Here is a 23,938-nt window from a genome sequence, read left to right on the forward strand (position 1 = left end):
GTCCCTAAACCATAATGTAAGAGTAACACTTTAGCCTCTCCATTACACACACACACACACACACACACACACACACACACACACACACACACACACACAGAGCAGAGCAAAGCACAGGACCTTTCCACCAGGCCTTCTGATCTGGAGCTGTGAAAGGTGGTGGAGCCTGGCTGGTGCTCTGGGGCTCCAGTGCTTGCAGATTCTGGCAGGGCAGCCCGTACCTCTGAACCCATGGAGGACAGCTTTGGTATGAACATCACGATCCTTTTATGAGTCCTGGCAAGGCAGTATGAAGAAATAAATGGAGGACAACCCTGTGATTATCCTAAGCAGCCAAAATGGACAGGGTATTGAGATGACTTTTTTTTAGTGACTTCTGTTCCTGCCCCTGACATTGAGTCTGGTGAGTTCTGACTCTTCCCCTCGGTCCACTCTCCCACCTCCAACTGAACAAATTGGACTTAACTGGAAATAGATTGGAGCATCTTTCTGGGGCCTCAATCCTTCTCCACCTCCTTCACATACTCTTCCTTTGGAATTAAGCGTTTCTGTGAGCTACCTCCAGGCACAAAGGCCATAGCCACCAACACAGGGCACTGCATCATCAGGCAGAGCAGCACCCAGGCCTCAGTGCCAGGTCTTCTCCCGAGAGCCACATCCTCTCCACCTCCCATCCACCTTAGGCACTGTCAGAGCCGCCTGGGAAGACAACTGTGTCATTTCCACTGTCCTGGGGCCCCAAGAGGACTCACAACTTATTTTGGGTTTTCCTAACTATAGTATCAAGACAGCCACTGGGGGAAGAGAGTCGCAAGCCCATAACAACAGCAATTATTCTTCCCTGCCACTCAGCCTTCCTCTTGCTCGCCAGCCACCCTGACTCATGTTCAGACATTGCAGAATCTCCTACCTTCCTTAGCTTCCACCTGTGACTTCAGGCTCCCTGGGGGATGAGACCTGGGCAGTGTGTGCTCCCATATGCTTACGTAAGGATTGGGGTTAGATCAGAGGCTGCCTTTGTTTGTCCCCCATTCTCTACCTATCCTGTCACTCCTCAAAAAAAAAACCTAGAACAAGAAATATAATAATATATATAATAACCAAGCAACAACCTTAATTGTTCCTCCAAACTTGATTTATTCATTGCAACACTGCCCTGTCTGACTGCCTACCCTACTGCCCAGTTCTGCAACCTGAACTCTGCCTTATACTAATAATCATTATCACCATACTTAGTTATAATAAGTACAATTCATTTATTTTATATGATCTATATAGGAATCCTCTAAGGTAGGTACTATTGTCAGTCCCATTTTACAGATGAGAAAACAGGGACTCTGTGATTAAGTGGCCTGCCCAAGGTCACAAAACCTGTAAACCACCCAGGAAATTCTGAACCCAAGCACTGCACTCCTAAACTCTGCCCTTGTACCAACTCTAAAAAATCCTAGCTTCTCATTCTCTAGCCTGCTTTAACTCCAACCCCAGACCCTCCAGCTCTGATGGCAGCCTGAGATGCCCTGTCACCAAGACAAAAGGCAACAACAGATCCACTACCCCTTGCCCTCCTCCAACACTCCCTTTCCCCTCCCACAGGACGATGACAAAACACAAGTCAACAGGAGGTCAACACCAAGCCAGTCTGATGTGGTCAGCTTCCAGAAGCCTTAGGGAACCCCAGCATCAAAGCATCCCAGCTGCTGATTAAAATAAGCCCCAGACAACCAGGACTGGGCCATGGCCCGCAGGCCCACCACCCAGGACTATGAAGGATGTTGCCTCATCAAAGCATTTTGGTGTCTGGAAATGTCTATGAGGCCAAGGAGTGGGCAGTGGAAGAAGAGAATGGTGGGAGGCACAGCAGGGAGGGAGAGCCCATAGGAAGAGGCCGGGCAGAGACTCCCGGTGAGTGAAACAGTGGGGAGAAACACACATTCCCATTGGGCTCAAAGGATGGACTTCCCTGAGCTGTGTGCCTGCAACTCCACACAGCTGGTCCACAACTCTCTGGACCAAACTCTAACCTCCCACACTGTGTGGCTTTTCTAGCAAACAGGCCTAGATTTATTCTCCAACTGTCCCAGTTCTCTCTGCCTCTAGTGTCCCCACCCCACCCTCTAACTTCATGCTTCTGGCTCCTTTCCTCAGTACTTCCTAAGGTGTTCATCAACGTAAATTATTATTTATTCAAAACCAACTGTACAACTGGGTGGCAGTGGCTCATGCCTGAAATCCTAGCTACTCAGAAGACTGAGGATCCATGTTTGAAGCCTGCCCAGGCAGGAAAGTCAGTGAAATTCTTACTTATCTCCAATTAATCACCAAAAACCAGAAGTGCTATCCAGGAGCAAAAATACTCAGGGATAGTGCCCAGACTCAACCCAGAACCAGTACAGAAAAAACAACAAAATTAAACAACAACAACAACAAAAAAAAAAACAGAAACAAATGTAGAATTTACTCAAAAACTATAGGAATCAAGTTAACTCATTTGGCTCTTACATTCATAAGCTCATTTCATCATTTGAGATAGGTAGAATGCTATCAGAGGTGAAATCCTAAACCCAATTACAAGCAATGGACATAGTACATTAAGAGGCTACAATAGAACAGTTACATATTGCTCGTATTGAGATCAAGATAATTTGCTGGACAGGTGAAACAAAACATATCCACTAGTTTCTCTGGCCTTTGAGTCCCCAGATCAAGATTCCTGAATTACATAAATCAGTTCAAAATGACTATCAGACTCATTCTCTGAACTCTTAGCCTCTTCCCCTTCTCTGTCACTTCCTTTGTTCCTAGACAGTCTACCAGACCTCAAGTGATCTGTGTAGGAAAGAAAGAACTAGTCTGGAAGAATCCCCACCATCTCCACCACCATACAAATCACTCAGGTAAAAGAACAGTGTGTCATAGTCCTAAATTTATGCATGATGTTGGGAGAAGAATCTTACCTACCTAACTCTGTAAGTCCCACATAGAATGTTTCCAAAGAGAAGTATATATTGCTTTAAAAATAACGAAGGGGCTGGACACTAGTGGCTCATGCCTGTAATCCTAGCTACTCAGGAAGCTGAGATCTGAAGATTGCAGTTTGAAGCCAGCCTGGGCAGGAAAGTCCATGACACTGCTATCTCCAGTAAACTGCCAAAAAAAAAAGCCAGAAATGGAGCTGTGGCTCAAGTGGTAGAGTACTATCATTGAACTAAAGAGCTCAGGGACAGAGCCCAGGCCCTGCGTTCAAGCCTCAGGACCAAAAAAAAAAAAAAGAAAGAAAGAAAGAAGGAAGGCCACATGCCAATGATTCACTCCTGTAATCTTAGCTAATTAGGAAGATGAGATCTAAGAATTGTAGTCCAAAGCCAGCGCAGGCAGAAATCTCCATGAGACCTTTATCTCCAATTAACCAGCAGAAAGTCAGAACTGGCAGTGTAGCTCAAGTGATAGAGCACCAGTCTTGAGTGAAAAAGTCAAGCAAGAACCAAGAATTCAAGGCCCAGAGTTCATGCCCCAGTACTGGAGCAAAAATAAATAAATAAGAAAAGAACCAGGCACTGGTGGTTCACAACTGTAATCTTAGCTATCCAAGAGGTTGAGATCTGAGGATCATGGTTCAAAGCCAGCCCAGGCAAGAAAGTCTGTGAAACTTATCTCTAATTAACCACAGAAAACTGGAAGTGAAGCTAATACTCAAGTGGTAGCAGTACTAGCCTTGAGCAAAAATGCTCAGAGACAGTGCCCAGGCTCAGAGTTCAAGCCCCAGGACTGCCACAATAAAATAAAATAAGGAAAGCTTCATGTCTGTTTCACTACGTCATTAAGACAGTACTTTCCACCAGCCAGTGGGCAGGTAGGGAGGAAAAAAACTCAAAGAAAAATATAAAACATGCTCTATGGAAGTGAATTCTAATATGAGGCTTTGGAATATTTAGGGAATTTAATGGAGTTCATTCCAATTTTTATGTGTTAGTGCACTTTTCTGGGATAAAGATCCTATAGCTAGATATTAAGAGGACCACCATCTGAAGAAGAAAAAATAATAATAACCACTAAGTTATAGTACAAATAAATATCTTCTCTAATCAAACAGTACCTCCTCAAACCCAATCTGCACATAAAGACCCTCCCTACCAGCCCACTAAAGGAGCCAGAGGGATAAACAACATCTGGCCTGGAAGCTCACATGGTAGTTCCAGCTCTTCCTGTGCTTACCTGGTGCTATATACGGCCAAGTATGATCCCGTAGCACTCTAGTGAAGACAAACTGGAAGCATTCAGCAGAGCTGAAAGGGATGCACATGAAAAAAATAAATATTCAGTCCACAAGAGAACCCAGCTCAGGTAGCCTGAGAAATTGTTCAGGGAAGGCTGGAGGGCTGGAATCACTCAGGGAAGCAGATGGGGCTTCTGAAGACTTGAGAGGAAGAGCCTATTACATGGGCAGGGCTCGCAGGTGTAAGGAGCACAGATCAGAGGCAGGGCAACAGATTAAAGCGACAGAGATGCTGGAAAGGAACAGATGGACTGGTCCAGGGCCAGGGAGGAAATGAAAGGCAAGATAAAGGCCATATCATCAAGCATCATTGAGAGATGAGAGTTGAACTTTTGTATAGAAGATTTCAGAACCCAGGGCAGATTCCAATGAGGGAGTGAAAGAAGGAAGGAGGGAGGGAGGGAGAGAGAGTGGGGAGAGGGGAAAGAGAAAGAGAGAGAGAGAGAGAGAGAGGAGAAAGAGATCACACAAGTAGGCTAAAAAAGAGAAGACTGTGGAATTTAAATGGATAGAAAGTAGAAGGAAAGACATGATTACTAAGAAAAGTGGTCAGCACATAGTGTTTCAGGTATTAATTTCAAAGCACATGGATAAATAGAATAGTCAGTACAGGGTGAATAAGGCCAGGTGCAGGTCAATGGAGCGATTTGGGTCAAAGGAAATTGATACATCCTCCTCACCATACATCTATAGCTATAGCCTGCTTGTGCAGAGGACTCCCCTGGTAACTGACTACATAGAGAACCATTGTAGATACATGTGATGGTCCCGTTGTAGAAACACATGGCTGACTAGCCAAAATCAGAGGAATATGAACTACAGAAAGTCTTTCAGTTCTGGAACGAGTTTTATCCTTCAAATCAGGACTGACTATATTTGTTTCCTTGTTGTAGGAATCTATAAAATTCTCAACATCCTGATGATCATAAACAAATGGTTAAATAGATGTTCTGTGCAGTTGACTAAAAGAAATGACTCATCTGTGTATCTGTAGATTTCCCTGCCTCAGTTGGCTGCGAACTAGGATCTTCAGATCTCAGCCTCCTAAGTAGCTAGGATTATAGATGTGAGCCACCAGTGCCAGGTTCCTCTACTTTTATTGATGCCTAGGGTCCAATAAAACCCTGAAAATTGAATATCCTATACTTTTCATTTTGTAAAATATTATTTTATCTCCTAGGCTATCACTTGCCAACCCCAGCTAGGGAGTGGAATTTAGAAGATCGTGATGATCTTAGGAGAAATAGAAATGTTGAGCTTTAGTTCTTGGTGTGAGAAATCTTGTGAGCTCTTGAGGTAGTCCAGCACTTAATTTCTCTTTAGTTCAGCCTTCTGTGCTATCTTTAACCTTTGGCCTCCCTCTGACTCACCAAATGGCTCCTAATCCTCATTCCTCAGTGCATTGAGACTGGAGCTGATCTGACATCCCTGAGCCAATGGAAACCAGGCTGGAGATTAATTAATGAGACTTAAGAATATTTTTACATTGGGGATTGGGAAAACACCCTAAAACTATCAGACTCACCTTCTATGTGTTTTTTTCACCTTCTCTATTTTTACAGCTAAAGAAATAGAGCCAGAGAGAGGGCAAATGACTCTCTCCAGGTCACCAGCTCTCCATGTTCCCCACTTCTCCCATTACCCTCACTACCTTTCCTTTCACTCAAGAGACAGTCATGGAGTCTGCTATGGAACTGGGGAAGAATAAGGTGCCATGAAGAATTGAATACTTAAAAAAAAAAAAAAAAAGGAACACAGAAGCCAGACATTGGTAATACACACCTATAATTCTAGCTACTCAGAAGGTTAAGATCTGAGGATTGTGGTTCAAAGCCAGCCCCGGCAGGAAAGTCCATGAGACTCTTATGGAGTCTTATGAAAATGCGCTGTGGCTCAAAGTGATTGAACACTAGCCTTGAGCAAAAATGCTCAGGGACAGTACCCAGACCGGTGTTCAAGCCCCAAGCCCTGTCAGCATGCATACACCGGCAACCCCCCCCCAACACACACACACAATAACAAAACTTAAATGCCATTTTTGTATTTACAGAATATTTTTGTACTGCCAGTTACAAACTTGGGGTAAAAGGAAAAGAATCATGGATTTCAAGGGAAGAAGGGGTTGACAGTATGTGGCAAGTACCAGCGAACTTTAATAAAACACTGCCTCACTAAGTATTGTCTGTACACCAGCAATAATAAGCCAGTGTTCTACAGTGATAGTTCTCCAAGCCTAGTCCAAGCCCCTTTCACATGTTCCACAAGGCCAAAACCATTTTTACGATAATTTGAAGACTTTGTCTGCTTTTGTCATTCTCAATCTCTCCATAGCATATGAAAAAGTTTCCCAAAGGCTATATGATATAGAAGTAGAGCAGACTAAATACAAGAATCCAGTTGTCTTCCTCCTCCTCCTCTTCCTCCTTCTCCTTCTCTTTCTTCTTCCTCTTCTTTTTTCTATGGCCTTCAACTTTCTATCCTACTGCCTCAGACTCTGAATGCTATATTACAGGTATGCACCACCAGTTGAATCCAGTTGTCATCTATCAAGAAAGATTCTGAAGAAAATCACAGATTCAAATAATAGCATTTTTCTTAGTCATTTCCTTTCTCTTTGGAAAAAAAAAAGTTTTTTTTTGTTTTCTGACCCTTCATGTGTTATCTTTTACAATTCAAAGAGGTCTGAAATAAACAAATCAGCTTCAGATTTAGATGACTACTAAAGGACTTCTAAAATCACTAGACTTGTGATAAATATATGCAAATTGACTTTTGCTTGCAGGTACCAATAGGAAATGGAAGTCATCTATTGAAGATGTGGCAAATTCTTGTGTTATTTTAAGGTTCTCACATCTATTGATTTAATATAAATCAACTGCTGAATAGACATGCTTAATACTCTATGTCAAAATATTAACCCTTGGGTTCCAAAGGATCCCAGGGCCATTCTAAAAAGGAAGTGAACAGCCTTGTGTCAAAATTACTGTTGGATTCTCCATTTTGCTAGGCCTATACCAATTAAGGTAACACTTCCAGGCCATGAAAAGCAACTGAGAAGGATTGCCACATTCTCAGAGCACTTTGCAACCAGTGCTCTGGAGACTGTATTCTAAAAGTTGGCTCTGGCACATTTCAATATGCAAATGTATGCTTTAAAATTAAGCTTCATTAAAATGCACTTACCAGTTTAAGTGGAGGCTGATTTTGTCACCACATTTGGAATTTAAATTCTTACTACTTTCAAACAAATACTATGTAAACATGAAAATTAAGTAATCAAATGATTCTTTGCCCTCCTTCTACAACACTTTTCACTTGAAATTATCAACGTTCTTCAAAATACAAGTCCTGAAAATATCCCAGGAAGGAAACAGTCCCTCAATTACTTGAACTCTGGGCCTGGACACTGTCCCTGAGTTCTTCAGTTCAAGGTGAGCACTCTACAGCTTGGGCCACAGCACCACTTCTGGTTCTCTGGTGGTTAATTGGAGATGAGAGTCTCATAGACTTTCCTGCACAGGTGGGCTTTGAACTGTGATCCTCAGATCTCAGCCTCTTGAGAAGCTAGGTGAGCCACTGGTGCTGGCAAACCTCTTTGAGGAATGCACAGTCCTGGACGGCTCCACCCTAAGTTCTGTATTCTCCTCTGGCCTCAGTGAGAGTTTGGCCTACATTCTCAAATGTAGGCCACCTTTTCAGATCCTCCTCCATATCTGCCTTCAAAAGGGCCTTCATTCCTACTGCTTGAGTTTGAGAAAGGGCCAAGTAATAACATTACAGAGTTCAGAGCCAGTAGCACCACCATCCCATGTATACACACCCTACCTCAGACACCCTACCCCTGTACATATGAGGGGAGAACCAGGAGAACTTCATTTTACTGAGGCTGAGGAGATAGTTCAGCGTAGAGTCCTTGCCTAACATCTAAGCAAGGCCCTGAGTTAAATCCCTGCAAGGGAAAGATAGAAGAAAAAAAAAATCCAAACCAGAGAACTTGTGAAATCTACTTGAGATCACAAAGTTAAGGTCACCTACAGCCATTGTTTGGTACAACGGACTTCTGATCTTTCCACAGCCCCAGTGTCTTATACTCTGCTGCATTCATTCAGTGGTTCTAAGTTAGGCTTCCAGGTCAGATAGTCCTAACCAGTCTTAGGCTCATCAGCCTCAAAATTTGTCACCTCAGCTTACTTAATTTCTAGCTGCAAGCCCAGCAATGGTGGCTCATAGTTGTAATCCTAGCTACTCAGGAGGCTGAAATCTGAGGATCACAGTTCAAAGCCAGCTGGGGCAGGAAAGTCCGTGAGATTCTTATCTCCAATTAACCATCACTAAACCAGAAGTGGTGCTGTGACTCAAAGTAAGAGAGTGCTAGCCTTGAGCAAAGAGCTTAGGGACAGCTCCCAGGCCCTGAGTTCAAGCCCCATGATGGATAAAAAAAACTAAAACAAAAACAGTTTTTCTCACTGCAATAATCTAAATCATAATTCAATAACTCAGCGAATGGTAGCTATTATTTCTTTCTCAGATGTTTTTTCGCTTGTTTTTTATGTAGTCACATGGTCACATGGTCCTTTTGTTATTCTTAAAGATTATTTACAAATACCATGGTAAAGAGGGAGTTTTTTTTCTAAATGCAAATCCTGGGGCTTGAATTCATGGCCTGGGCACTGTCTTTAGCTCTTTTGCTCAATGCTGACATTCTACCACTTGCACTGCAGCTCTACTTCTGGCTTTTGCTGGTAAATTGCAGATGAGAGTCTCACAGACTTTCCTGTTAAATGTTAAATGTACATTTTCCCTGCTCTTTCCCAGGACCTCTGAGAAGCACTATTGGAATGGGTTTTTTTGTTTTGTTTTGGGGGGTTTTTTTGGGTCCAATCGTGGGGCCTGAACTCTGGGCTTGGGTGCTGTCCCTCAGCTCTTCAGCTCAAGGCTAGCACTCTACCACTTGAGCCACAATGCCACTTCCGGCTTTTTTCTTTTTGCTTATGTGGTACTGAGGAATCGAACCCAGGGCCTCAAGCATGCACGGAAGCGCTCTACCACTGAGCCACCTTCCCAGCCCTGGAACTTTTTTTTTTTTTTTTTTTGTCGGTCGTGGGGCTTGAACTCTGGGCCTGGTGCTGTCCCTCAGCTCTTCAGCTCAAGGCGAGCGCTCTACCACTTGAGCTACAGCGCCACTTCCGGTTTTCTGGTGGTTTATTGGAGATAGGAGTCTCATGGTCTCTCCTGCCCCGGCTGGCTTTGAACCGTGATCCTCAGCTCTCAGCCTCCTGAGTAGCTAGGATTACAGGCATGAGCCACCAGCGCCCGGCCCAGCCCTGGAATGTTTTGATGAGTCCTGGACATTGTTGTGCAGAGAGCCAAGCTTTGGGAAATAACAATCAAGTGCTTCTCTCCTTTACTTTTCCTCCTTCAAAAAGAAGTGGGTGAGGGAACACTACACATGTCCCTACATTGGCTTTTTTATAGGAAAACTCTGGCTCTAAGAACTTGAACTCTTTCTTCTAAAACATATCCTATTTCACATCTGTTTTTAGCTGATAGCTTTCAAATGTTTTCCTTCTTAACTACAATAAGAAATGCATCTTGTCAGGTATGTGGCTCTCTCTCTTATAATCCCTGTTACTAGGGAAGCAGTGATCAGAACGTTGAGATGAACGTCCAGCTTGGGAATTAACCTAATATCCATCAACCAATAACTTGGTGTAATGCTACATTTCTATCATCCCAGCTACATAGGAAGCTGAGCTAGAAGGAACATGGTTCATGCTTGCCAAAGCAAAACTGCAAGACCCCATTGGAAACATAGCTAAAGCAAAAGAGAACACAGCTCAAGCACAGTGCTTGCCTAACAGGCTCAAGACCCTGAGCTCAAAACCTAGTACCACGAACAAGGCCAGGTGAGCAATCATAAGGACCTAACTTCAAACCCTAGTACTACAAATACATAAATAAATATTTAATTTAAAAATTAAACTATGACAAAATTTATCATCTGGAATCCTAACAATGAGGAGGCTAAGGCAAGAGGATTTTAATTTCAAGGCCAGCTTGAGTTATACACCAAGACCCTATATCAAAAAAATCCCTAACATATACACAAATGTTTATAGTAACATTATTAATAATAGCTAAAATCTAGAGTGATCAGGATGAGCAATTAAACTGGTGTATATATACTGTGGAATACTATTGAGCAACAAAATTAGGTTATTACCGGTATACTTTACAGTATGGATGAATTTCCAAAGAATTATGCTAGATGAAAAAGAAAATCCTCCAAAGTTTCATATCATCTAACTCTATTTATAAAAACCCTATTAAAAATAAATTATAGGAATGGAGAATAAATTAGTGGTTTCCTGAGATTGAGGAAAAGGTAGAAGTAGAAAGTAAGTGAATAAAAGCCAGCATGAAAGATCCTTGCAGTGAGAGAAACATTACAGAGACATGTTCTGATCAGGCCAGTTGCCAAAGTCTCACATCTGTCATCCTAGACTCAGGAGGCTAAAAGCTAGCCCAAACAAGCTGGCTTATCCCTAATTAACCACAAAAAGCCAGACATGGAGCTGTGGCTCAAGTGGTAGAGCACTAGCCTAAAGCACAAAAGCTCAAGAACAGCACTCAGGCCCAAAGTTCAAGCTATGGGGCCAGAGGAAGGAAGGAAGGAAAGAAAGAAGAAAGAAAAAAGGAAAGAAAGAAAGAAGGAAGGAAGGAAGGAAAGAAAGAAAGAGAGAGAGGGAAGGAGGGAGGGAGGGAGGGAGGGAGAAGAAAGGAAAGAAGGAAGGAAGGAAGGAAGGAAAAGAAATGCTCTGGTTAATATGAATATTCTGATGAGCAATTTGAACTGCAACTTCACAAGACACTACCACCGGTGGAACTGAAAAAGGTACAAAGAATCACTATTATTGCTTAGAAACACATATGAACTATAATTATCTCAAAATAAAAGAGTAATTAAAATGCTTAATCTTGCTAGGTGGCTCATGCCTACAATCCTAGCTACTCAGGGGCTACTGGAGGATGGTGGATTGAAGCCAGCCTGGACAGAAATGTCCCTGAGGCTCTTATCTCCAATTAACCACCAGAGATGAAAATGAAGCTATGGCTCAAGTAGGAGAGCATCAGCCTTGAATGAAAAAGCTAAAGTACAGTATCCATGCCTTGAGATCAAGCCCCAGTACTGGCGCGCGCGCACACACACAGAGTCTTCACAATTTTTATTGCTTGGAGTGTTGTTTAGTGATGTAACAAGTGCTTAGCATCCACAATACCTTGGACTAAATTGCCAGTATCAAGGTAAGTTTTTTCCCATTATTTTTGGGCTACAAACCTAATAGGTCCTAATTGATTTCTGCCTACCTTTTTGCCTACTTTCTTCCTCACTGGGATCCAGTCCAACCAGCCACCTTCTTCCAGGTTCTCAAATTCCTTCTCAGTCTTCCTTCAAATTCCTTCTTACCTGCTGTGCCTTTTCAGATGATGCTTTTTCTCAACTGTTTACCTAGCTAACTTGCTTATCCTTCAAGTTGTTTACATGTCACTCTCTAGAGATGAAGATAGAACACAGAAGTTATACATGGGTTACATACAGTACAGCCATCTGGGTCTAGGATGATGTTTGTTTCTCTTTTATTATCCCAAGACTTAGTAAAAATCTTGTTTAAACATCGCAGAAGCTGGGTGCCAATGGTTCATGCTTAGCTACTCAGGAGGCTAAGATCTGAGGATTGTAGTTCAAAACCCTCCTGGCAGAAAAATCCACGAGATTCTTATCTCCAATTAACCACCAGAAAACTGGAAGTGGCACTGTGGCTCAAGTGGTAGAGCACAAGTCTTGAGCACAAAAGCTCAGGGACAGCACCTAGGCCCTTAATTCAAGCCCTAGGACTAACAACAACAGCAGCAGCAACAACAACAAAAATCTCAGGATCCCCCCACACTGTCCTGTGGATTACAATAATTAAGACAACCAGACAGTCAGAATATGAAAAGTGAAGAAGGAAAAGTATAATGGAAGGCTTTTCTGAGTTCACCCTGCATAGGTGATCACAGTGAGAAATGTTAAAAGGGACTACAGTCAGACCTACCACCCCAGATGCCCTTTCTTCACAGACTGATTCTTTTTTTTTTTTTTTTTTTTGTCTGTCGTGGGGTTTGAACTCTGGGCCTGGGCGCTGTCCCTCAGCTCTTCAGCTCAAGGCAAGCGCTCTACCACTTGAGCTACAGCGCCATTTCCAGTTTTCTGGTGGTTTATTGGAGATAGGAGTCTCACGGTCTCTCCAGCCTGGGCTGGCTTTGAACCGTGATCCTCAGATCTCAGCCTCCTGAGTAGCTAGGATTACAGGCGTGAGCCACCAGCGCCCGGCTCTTCACAGGACTGAGGGTTTTGCTATTTTCTAGTGAAGTTTGTCTTGTTTAAAAAAAAAAAATCAAGCCAGACGCCGGTGGCTCACGCCTGTAATCCTAGATACTCTAGATACTCAGGAGGCTGAGATCTGAGGATTGTGGTTCAAAGCCAGCCCAAGGAAGGAAAGGCTGTGATACTCTTATCTCCAATAAACCACTCACAAAACCGGAAGTGGCGCTGTGACTCAAGTGGTAGCGCATTAGCCTTGAGCTGAAATGCTGAGGGACAGTGCCTAGGCCCAGAGTTCAAGCCCCATAACCAACAAAAAAAGAAAAAGAAAAAAATCACACCTCAAACAGTTGCTTCACACAAGCGTGTGCACTTTATTGATATTGATGAAGACCCAAACTGACCACTGGGGGTCATTGCAGTCTTATATAAGACCTGTGGCTTCTTTGTGTTCAAATTTTCTGTGTAGTGACAATAAGTTATGCTCCATTCTAAATGGAAGCAAAACACGTGGATTTAGAAATTACCTACAACCAAACACCTGTACAAAGCACACAGCTGAGGGCTAGGTATTAAACAAAACAATGCCTTGAAATGGCTCCATTTCAACTTTGATTCCTTAAATTTGAATCTTCTTTCTCAGTGAAAACCACATGGGCCCTGTTAGTGGGAACTTTTCTGGTTTGTTGTATTTCTATTTGAGCTTACTTCATTACTAGTCCTTCTTGCCTTTGCCCTGGTTCATCCTGTTGGCCTGGGTACTACAGACCCAAAAATGGCTGTAGTAAGAAGTGGGCTTATCTCTCCATGACAACTTCTGAGCATAATAAGCATGTGCCCAAGGCAAGAGTGACAGTGTCTGTGAGAGGAGGGCTCTGTGTGACAGGGTGACAAAACGTCTGAAAGCCACCACCTTTAAAAGGAAACATTTATGATTGGGACTTAGACCTGTGGAACTCCCTAAAGATTATTTTAAGACCTGTTTCTCATCATAACAATCAGCTAAGCTAACCTATTTCTATTCATGAAGCAAATAGCTTCAATTCTATGCTTGCTTCCCAATTCGATTTCTGGTTTTCACAAATAAAATATGTTCTAGAATTATCTTCCCCTGCGATTTATTGACAAAGTCATTGTGCCTGCATTCCAAGGTCAGTGTATTAGCTATATGATATATATATATATATATATATATGTATACACACACACACACATTTGTTTAATCCTTGGGGCCGAGACCATGGCTCTGTAGTAAAGTACTTGCCTGGCATGCTGCAGGCCCTAAGTTAAATCTTCAGCATTAAAAAAATAAAACAAGGGCTGGGAAGGTGGCTCAGTGGTAGAGCGCTTGCCTTGCATGCCTGAGGCCCTGGGTTCGATTCCTCAGCACCACATAAGCAAAAAGAAAAAAGCTGGAAGTGGCGCTGTGGCTCAAGTGGTAGAGCGCTAGCCTTGAGCTGAAGAGCTGAGGGACAGCTCCAGGCCCAGAGTTCAGGCCCCACGACCGGACCCAAAAAAAAAAAAAAACCCCTAAAATTCCAAAGGTCCATAATGTAAAACACCTGCAGCAGTGGCTCTATGCTTCCCATCTCCTGCGCCTCATCTTTCCACTTGTACCACAGAAGCCACCCTACTCCACCCCAAATCCGCCCTCCAAGAGCTCTGGTCCTCTGACGCCTGCAGCCCAGGCCTCACTCACCACGGGTAGCAGGACGGCCTTCACCAGTGACGAAAGGGGGGCGATGCACTCACCTGCTTGAGCCTCCTCTGCTGAAGCCCTTGCTATGAATGTCCAGCTGACAAGAGACTTAGGAATGGTGTGCTCCAAGGAAACACCCACCTCCCCCCGCCCTCGCAGGAGGGCGTGGCTAGCGTCCCACACGGAAGCTCATTTGGTTACTGTGGTGGTTCAAAGAGGCAGGTGTCCTGGCCCCACAGCTCCTCTGGCTCTATTTGCTTTCTTGCGTCCATGGAGGTCTCTAGGTGCGCCATGTGTAAAAAAAAAAAAAAAATGTAAGTGGAGGGTAAGATTATCAGGGAGAAAAGGATCTGTGTGCCCCAAACACTGCTTTGAGTCCCAAATCTGGATTAGTGCTGGGTGCATGTGTACAAATGTACTTTAATCACTTGATTAAAGAAAAATAGGCCTGACTAGCGTGTAAGACCTGAAAGAAAAGGCTAGGCGCTGGTAGTCACACCGGTAACCCTAGCTACATGGGAGGCTGAGTCAACCTGAGGACCACAGTTCGAAGCCAGCCTGGGGAAGCAAAGTCCATGGAGACACTTATTTCCAAATGGCCTGAAAAAAAGGGCAGCAGAAGTTGAGGTGTGATCAAGTGGTAGAGTTCCAGTCTTGAGCCAAAAAGCCAAAGGAGAGTTGGAGGTCCTGAGTTGCCACACCACAAAACCACCTGGAGGGCTGGCTGGAGTTCCCGGGGCCTGGTGTTGTGATTCGGATCCAAGCCCTGCGTCTGCACAGCGGCGCCCCGCAGCCCTGGACCGAGGCTAGGCAGCTTAGCCGAGGGTAGAGCAGGGGAAACGGCCGGCTCCGGGTCCCAGGCCCCTGGCAGCACAGACGTTCGCTGCTGGGGCCCCGAGAGCCGGGAGCCCGCGGCCCAGAGCCGAGGTCAGAGCCCAGGGACGAGCAGCCAGGGTTTTCCTTCTGGCGTTCACGGTGTGAGTGCTACGTCCTCCAGCTTGTCTCCCGGCCGCCCCTTCGGGGTTCCCACCCCCAGGGCCTCATCACCTGCGCCCCGAGGTCCGGCAGTTTTCAGCCCTCAAAGGAGAAGGTGGTTCCCGCAGGCTCGCAGGCAGGCGCCCCGCCGGCCCACCCACCACACCCCGAGAGCGCCCTGGCGGGTCAGGAGCCCCAGTTCTCCAATCTCTTCACTTTGATCACTGCAGTCAGACATGGAAGCAAAATAGGCCGGCCTGCGATCAGGATGACCTGGAAGGCGGATGGCGGGAAACATCTCAAAAAGGCTCTCCGAGGGACGCTGTCCAAACAGAAATGCACTTTTTATCTGACGTGTGTAACTGTAACCCCTCCATACATCATCTTTATAATACAATAAAAAATGAAAATAAAAAAGAGGTTATCTCAGTATCACAGCAACATGCTTCAGGAACTTTCGATATGACTCCCAGGTTGTTTGGGGGGGGGGGGGGTGGAGAGGGAGGGAAAGGATCATCTGAAAGCCTCCTGAACTCCTGAAGCTCCAGACAGACAGCCTGCCTTTCCCCTGTTGGTGACATCTGTTCTGGAATCTTCCTGGGGTCAGTGTGAGATTCTCCTGTCTCCTCAGCTAACCACTAGCTCCTCGGTGGGGGGGGGGGGCGCTCCCTCCCCCCCCCCAGCCCCTGAGGATGACAAACCCCTTCCTGTCTGCCCCCAGGTGGGCTGGGACTCCCGGGTGGGTCGTGGTGTCTCCTCCCCAGGCCAATCTGGAGCCACTGCCCAACCCTTCTCCCTCCCTCCACTAGGCCCACATCTGATACTGCAGTCTTAAGCAAGAGATTCAGCCTTCACCTTGGTTTCCTCATTGGAGATGATTCTGGGGCACACACCCTTTAGGCAGATTCCTAGGATGTTCAGAGCCCCACAGAGGGCCAGCTCAGAAAGGAACTGCTGGCCATCACTTTCCATTGGAAAAGCCCCTAGGGGTCAGCAACTGCCAGCACCTGGTACAAGGCAGTGCCAGCGGTGACCATCTGACAGTCAAGGTCATAGAGGAGGGTGAGGGACCCTGGAAAGGTACAAAAATCCCTCCAATCCTTGATCTGAATATTAAAGAAGAGGTGAGGATGCCCCTAGATACAGAGATCAAAGGAATCCACACACCTATTCTGGGTGGACCACATCAGCATCCACGAGATGATTCTGATTCTATTTGTACCCCCTTTTTTTGTGAAGGAGGAGTTTATTGGGAGAGTAGTGAACTCCAAGGACAAGAACCTAGGAGTCAGGACGCTGTTCATCCAAGGGCCTATGGAGCTAGGAGAACTTAATGGCTCCCCAAGTTTGAGGACTCCTTAGGGGATAGCAAGGAAAACCAGTGTTAATGACATCAGCCACATACCATACATGTAAAGATCAGGTGAAAGTTGTCTCAAAAAGCTGCCGGCTAGTAAGAGAAAAACACTAGCAGTTTGTTTGCAGAAAGGCAGGTGTGAGAGACTCAGAAATCAGATCCCTGCCCTTTCTAGACATCTTTATTTCTAGGGTGAACCTCAAAGGGATTTGAAAGTGTAGGATATGGGAGCCCTTGTAACTCTAGGGATGCAAACACAAAGCCATGGTACCTTAGCCATCAGCCTAGGTACTCATGTCCCTGGAACCCTGGATGACAGAGTACAGTGGGGGCAGCCAGTAATCCAGTAGCTACATTTGTGGCCTAGGAGTGGAATAGGTAAGTGAGAATAGACATGTAGGTCACCAGAATTGCCACCTCATTCTTCCTGCCAAGGAGGGACATCTTCTCCCTCACAGTACCCCTTCCCCCACCCCCCTGAGGAGCTTTCCAATCAGTGGATACTCAGCAGCCAAGCAGAGGCAAACACTGAGCAGGAGAAGCTCTGGACTCCTGACCATGGCCAGACTTGTCCACTCCAGTTTCATTTATTTTTGGTTTGGTTTGGTTTGGTTTCTTTGTGCCAGTCCTGGGTTGAACTCGTGGCCCAGGTGCTATCCTTGAGCTTCTTGGCCCAAGACTAGGACTCTACAGTACTTGAGTAACAGTTCCACTTCTGGCTTTTTTTTTTTAAAGCTAATTGGAGATAAGAGATAAATCTCTTGACCTTTCCTGCCTAGGATAGTTTCAAATCGCATCCGCAGATCTCAGGCTCCTGAGTGGCTAGGATTATAGCTTGAGCCACCAGTGCCTAACTCCACTCCAGTTTTAGATCTTTTGGGAAGTCCTGGATGTTCAAGGAAGACTTTACACTAATTATCCCAGCGATTTTCACAAAAGCAGAGGAGAAGGCATCTAGATGTCAAGGAGGGTGAAGAGCATCTAACTCAATGCTTTTCTTCCTTCAGCCTCAATGTTCATGTATAAAATGGATATGATGGTTTGGTCCATGATAATTTGGTTGCTATGGGGGAGGGAGGGACTGCTAGGTCTAAACTTGGAAAGTCTGGGTGATGGAGTTGGAACACACAAGACCAGGGCAGAGATCCCCTAACTCTTCTTATTCACTCACCCTTTCTCTAGATCCCTGTGGAGTAAAAGACGACAGAGATTAAGAGTAAAACCCAGGCTGCCCTGAAACAGAGGAGGAAGCTGGCTGCACACCACTTTTCTCCCAAATTCCATCAAAATTCCATCTTCACTCCTTGTAGATCTCTATGGAAAGGGATACTCCTAGGCTCTAACTGTGGACAAAAGTCTCCTTCTCCTCCTCCTCCTTTTTTTTCTCGTTCTTCCTCCTCCTTCTCTTTTTCCTTCCCTCCATCCCTCATCTCCAGCTGCCTCTCCTACAAGCACACATTTACTTCCTAGATAAAAGGAGACCATATCTCACACATGTCATTTTCTAAATCTCTGCTAACCTGGACTTCAGGCTGTGTGTAGGGTTTTATTTCAAGACATAAAACACATCAAACTTGCCAGGCGCTGGTGGCTCACGCCTGTAATCCTAGCTACTCAGGAGGCTGAGATCTGAGGATCACGGTTCAAAGCCAGCCCGGGCAGGAGAGACCGTGAGACTCCTATCTCCAATAAACCACCAGAAAACCGGAAGTGGCGCTGTAGCTCAAGTGGTAGAGCGCTTGCCTTGAGCTGAAGAGCTGAGGGACAGCGCCCAGGCCCAGAGTTCAAGTCCCACGACCAACAAAAAAAAAAACAAAACACATCAAACTTGCCACCCTGAGGAAGTATGGTGGACATGCTTGGGATGAGAACTAAGAGCAGAGAAAAGGCAAGGCTATGGGCAGTTACACTTACTTTTTTTCCAAGAGAAATTTTTCCCTGATTATGTCAAAACAGCTACCACAGTGGTGACAGAGAGCTGCAGTTTGAGGCAAGACACCAAAGGGCACTCTAGATTAAATATGAAGAGGTTAACTGGGCCCACAAAGCAGGAGTCTGGTGGTGGTGAGCCCCATAGGGGAAGCATTTCTCACAAGCTCCTCTACCCCATCTCTCAAGCTTTCCTTAGCCAAAAAGATGGCTGGGCACTAAACCCAGGCAGACTTGAAGGTGCATTAGGAGCCTCATTATTCCCCAGTGTGAACACTGGAGTTTTAATTACACACTTGAATTTTCTGGGGAAGAAGACCAAAGATCTTTTTTTTTTCAAAGTAGCAACTTGTTTTCCATTAGGCATTTGTTGTAACAAGTTCTTTCAGGAACATGTTATGACTTTAGGAAGGGATACTTCAGATGGTGGGCACTAACACAATTTTGTGGCTTTTAATTACTATTTTGTTCTTTTAGGGGGTTTCAGAGACTGGCGCCTGGGCATGATTAGACCGTCTGCCCGGCTCCGCAACTTTGCACACCATCCACCAGGTGGCACCACAAAGCTGGCGGTGCCGCAGTATCTTTTGACTTAGAAGTCCAGCAAGGCTAGTGTCCATCACTGTAGGACAAGGGTCTCAATCACCAAAATGTAAAAAGAAAGTCGTCACAGAAATAGCAAAGACAGAGTGGATCAGAGACCTAAAGTACTAAATGTAAATAAGAACTAAGTGCACAAAATGAAACTGCCTATTTATTGTTTTTGCCAAGAAGACATGGAGAGATAAATCTATAATTTCACCTATTATTTCATTTCCTTTTCTGTAAAAACGTCGAATTTAAGTAGTGTTAGAATGAACTCTGGAAGCTATTTGCTCTGCCTGGTCTTCCTTTCCACTCCCAGGAAGCTCCAGGATCACTTTTCTAGTGTCAATTGCCCATCAAATGTACATAATTACTCGGGGCCTTGGTGTGTCAAGGCAAGTACAAGGAAAAGTGATTTCAAATATATTATTAGTAATAATGCCTTTAGATTTATATAGCTTTTCTCTCAAGTAGCAAGGAAAAACGTTTAAATATTATCCAATTAATTGTCCTAATATCCCTGTGGGTTGGTTAGGAAGCAGGTATTATTATACATGGTTTACGGATAATTTGAATCAATTGACTGTCAAGTGCCAGACACTTCGAGGAAACGTGGAGATAAAGCTGGTTCCGCTCGCGGGACCGCTTTATTTGATTTATGTGTTCGAAAAGTGACATGGGACATCAAGGCACAAATCACTGGAGTTGGCGCTTGCACACAGAACAGGACAGAAGACCCCACTTCTGCCTCTGGGTGGAAACAGCTACCTTTCCTCTGCCTTCACACCTGCTGTACTGCTGAGTGCCTGACAGCACTGTCTCCCCAAACCAGTCTCTTGCCTCTGGCTCTCTTTCCTCGATGGCCCGTGTACACCCGCCGCTGCCGCCGCCGCCGCAGCCCCACGGCCCGCCAAGTGACACCCGCCCCCCCCCCCCCCCCGGCCCTGCGGTCCCGGCCGCCAGGAGCCCCGCGGCCCACTGCTTCTGATTGGCTGTTGCTAGGTGACGTCGCCGGCGCTCACGTGACAAGTGTTAAATGCCCACCCTGCAGGAGCCGGCCTGGCAGACAATCGTAAAGCCGCTTAGGGCTGCTCACCTGCTCCCGCCTCCTGGAGCCCCGACCCGGCCCTGTCACCCCTGCCCCCTCCACTGCCCGCCCCCAGCCTGAGCCCGCGCTGGGCGAGGAGCCGAGAAGGCCGAGAGGCCTGGAGAGGAGGATGCGGCCGGCGGCAGCTGTCCCGAGAGGCGCGTGGTGATCACCTCCCCTGGAGGAGGAGGCGCCAAGACCGTAGCCTCGTTTCTTGTTTTCCTTCCCCCCAACCCCACCTCCTCGTAATTACATTGGCTGCTGGAAGGGAGCAAGAGAGACTGAGGAGGCGCCTCGCGTCCCCCTCGCGCCCGCCACCCGTGCTCTTTCCCTGTCCCGGGCCAGGATGACTGGAGTCTTTGACAGTCTGGTGGCTGATATGCACTCGACCCAGATCACGGCCTCCAGCACGTACCACCAGCACCAGCAGCCCCCGAGCGGTGGCGGCGCCGGCCCGGGCGGCAGCAGCGGCGGCGGCGGCGGCGGCAGCAGCCTTCACAAGCCCCAGGAGTCGCCGACCCTGCCGGTGTCCACAGCTACCGACAGCAGCTACTACACCAACCAGCAGCACCCGGCGGGAGGCGGCGGCGGGGGCTCGCCCTACGCGCACATGGGTTCCTACCAGTACCACACCAGCGGCCTCAACAACGTCCCGTACTCCGCCAAGAGCAGCTACGACCTGGGCTACACCGCCGCCTACACCTCCTACGCTCCCTACGGGACCAGTTCATCCCCCGCCAACAACGAGCCGGGTGTGTATAAATGCTGGCATCAAGTCGGTCAGTCACTGGGATGGATGGGGTTAACAGGAATGGGGTGAAAGGGGGTGCGGTCCGGAGCCCTTGTCTGGCTCCCCAATTTCCGATCTCCCTCGAGTCGCGTTTTTGTTCTTCTGTGATCAACCTGGTAACCCCGGTGCGTGCTCCCCGGAAACTGGTTTTTTTTTGGGGGGGGGTTCTCCCTGCTTCTCCTCTCTCTTCGGCCTGTGCCTGTCCCCACTTCCCCGAGGGCGGTCGCGACCGTCTGTGCGTGCTGAAGTTGCGCCCGTGAGGCGGGCGATGTCTGCGAGAAACCCGCCTCCCTCCCGGCTCCGGCCAAGTTCCTCCACCCACCCCTGGTCTCGGCGGGAACTCCAGGGCCCGGGCGTTGGGCCACTCACAGTTCCGTTTCATTGCAGAGAAGGAAGACCTCGAGCCCGAAATCCGAATCGTGAACGGGAAGCCAAAGAAAGTCCGAAAACCCCGCACCATCTACTCCAGTTTCCAGCTGGCCGCTCTGCAGCGGCGTTTCCAAAAGACTCAGTACCTGGCCCTGCCCGAGCGGGCCGAGCTGGCGGCGTCTCTCGGCCTCACCCAGACTCAGGTGCGGCTCGCTCCCCGAGGGGCCGACGGCCGGGCTAGCTAGTCTGGGTTACTCGGGAAGTAGACGCGTTCGAGACAGGTTCTTATAGATAGCTTTTTAAGCCGAGCGCCGGTGGCTCACGCCTGTAATCTCGGGAGGCTGAGATCCAAGGATTGCGGTTTGAAACCAGCTGGGGCAGAAACATTCGAAAGACTTTTATCTCTAATTAACCTCTCTCTCTCTCTCTCTCTTTCTCTCTCTCTCTCTCTCTCTCACACACACACACACACACACGCAAGCGCGTGCAAAAAGCCGAAAGTGGAGCTGTGGCTCAAGCGGTAGAGCGCTAGCCTTGAGCAAAAGGAAGCTCAGGCCCTGAGTTCAAGCCCCAGGACTGGCACAAAATTATTTATGTATATTTTTAACGCAGTTTAATGGCTTCCTAAGCCCGCATCTATGCAGCCTAAACTTCTCTAGGCCCAAAGTTGAAAATCCCCAAGCGGCCACCGCGTGGGAGGGAAGGAAAAGGGTAGGGAGGTGGGCAGAAATCCGGTATCATGTGGTCCCTGAACTCGGTGGAGATAAAGCAGGTGAAATACTGGGCTTCCGGGCCGGCTCCGGCTGTGACCAAAGCTCGGTAGCACACGCAGTCGCAAACAGAGCACCCACAGCAGCTGTTTGGAGACGATCCCCTCCGAAGGGAGCTGGGAAGCAGCGGAGCCTCCGCGCGCGATCCGCTCGCGCGCCCCCGGGCGCCGCACGTCCACCTCCGGCCGGCGGCCTTTCCTCTGCTCTCGCCCTCCCGACTCCAGTAACAAGTTCCTCCACTAACGCTCGGGTCCTTTTTCCACAAAGGTCAAAATCTGGTTCCAGAATCGTCGGTCCAAGTTCAAGAAGATGTGGAAAAGCGGCGAGATCCCCTCGGAGCAGCACCCTGGGGCCAGCGCTTCGCCACCCTGTGCCTCCCCGCCGGTCTCGGCGCCGGCCTCCTGGGACTTCGGCGCGCCGCCGCGGATGGGGGGCGGCGGCGGCCCGGGCAGCGGAGGCAGCGGCGCCGGGAGCTCCGGCTCCAGCCCCAGCAGCGCGGCCTCGGCTTTTCTGGGCAACTACCCGTGGTATCACCAGGCTTCGGGCTCCACCCCACACCTGCAGGCGACGGCGCCACTGCTGCACCCCACGCAGACCCCGCAGCCGCACCATCACCACCACCACCATCACGGCGGCGGGGGCGCCCCGGTGAGCGCGGGGACGATTTTCTAACCTTTCCCGGGCGACCGCGCCAGAGACTCAGACAGAGACCGGTGATCCTCGATGTTCGCACCCGCCGCCCGCCCCAGGGTCTGTCCTCGCGGCCGGCAGCCGCCGCCGCCCGGCCCTCCCGGAGGTTGCAGCCTGCAGAGGTGGCCGGCCCCAGGCCCCGCGGCCGCACGCACCGCCACCCAGCAGCCCGGAACTGGGGAAAGGGAGTCTCTTCGCCCCGGGTTCGTCCTGGGGCAGCTGGACAGCTGCACGGTGAAGGCCGTCCCCACCCCCACCCCCCCGAGCCGCATTCGGATCTGAGCCCCGAGCCTCGGCCATTTTGAGCCCGCCTCGGCCTTGCCTCCCCTCCTCTCTCCGCCTGCCCAGGCCGTCCGGCGCCGTCTTCGCCCGGGGGCTCCGCGCCGGGTCTCGGAGAAGGACGCCTGCCCCGCCCGCGAGGCTTCCCCAGCCCTCTGAGGCTCCTTTCTCCTCGCCCGCCTCGGGGCTCAGCCCCGGCCCGCTTTGGTTATTGACCTCCCGGGGTCCTGCTCGCCCGACCCCCCCCTCCCGCCCCGTGACCCCGGCGACCCCGCCGCTTTCTTTCTGCCCGGCGGTTCCCAGCCTTCGGAGCCCTCGTCGCTCGCGGGCCTCGCTACCCGCCCCCCAAACGCCCCTTAGCTTGAGCTCTCTCGCGCTCTCTCTCTCATCCATCACCAGTGGAGTTTCTTTTATTTTTATTTTTTTAAAAGTTTAGGTGCCTTTGCGGATGACCTCATTTTGATGTTGGAAAAAAAATGATTTTTTAATATGTGGACACTGCAAAAATGCGTTTAAATTATCTTTTTTAAAATTTATTCAGGATTATTAGCCTGGGCTTTGACACAGAGTTTGTAAATAAAGTTGTCTGTGCAGATTTTCCCACTGATTTATTTGTATAAACTCATCTTTTCAGACTTTTTTGTAACCCCCTAGTTGTGAACACTGCGGTTTCGCAGTGACCTCGGCAAACCCCTTCGTTTTATTTTTTTTCTTAAAAAAAAAAAACCTCAGTTAAATGAAGCTACTGATTTGAATTTGTTTTATCT

The 23,938-nt window shown here is 47.8% G+C and overlaps 1 protein-coding gene across 1 annotated transcript; it reads left to right on the forward strand.

Annotated features, from left to right (window-relative positions):
* Positions 1-20,619: 20,619 nt before the first annotated feature.
* Dlx2 (distal-less homeobox 2) lies at positions 20,620-22,874 on the forward strand. The gene is made up of 3 exons (XM_042694238.1): positions 20,620-21,025; positions 21,451-21,635; positions 22,470-22,874. Exons 1-3 carry the CDS (start codon positions 20,620-20,622, stop codon positions 22,872-22,874), a joined length of 996 nt encoding a protein of 331 aa, XP_042550172.1.
* Positions 22,875-23,938: the final 1,064 nt, after the last annotated feature.

Source organism: Dipodomys spectabilis, unplaced genomic scaffold (genome assembly GCF_019054845.1).
Source record: "Dipodomys spectabilis isolate Male_0828 unplaced genomic scaffold, ASM1905484v1 ptg000174l, whole genome shotgun sequence".
NCBI classification, from domain to species: domain Eukaryota; kingdom Metazoa; phylum Chordata; class Mammalia; order Rodentia; family Heteromyidae; genus Dipodomys; species Dipodomys spectabilis.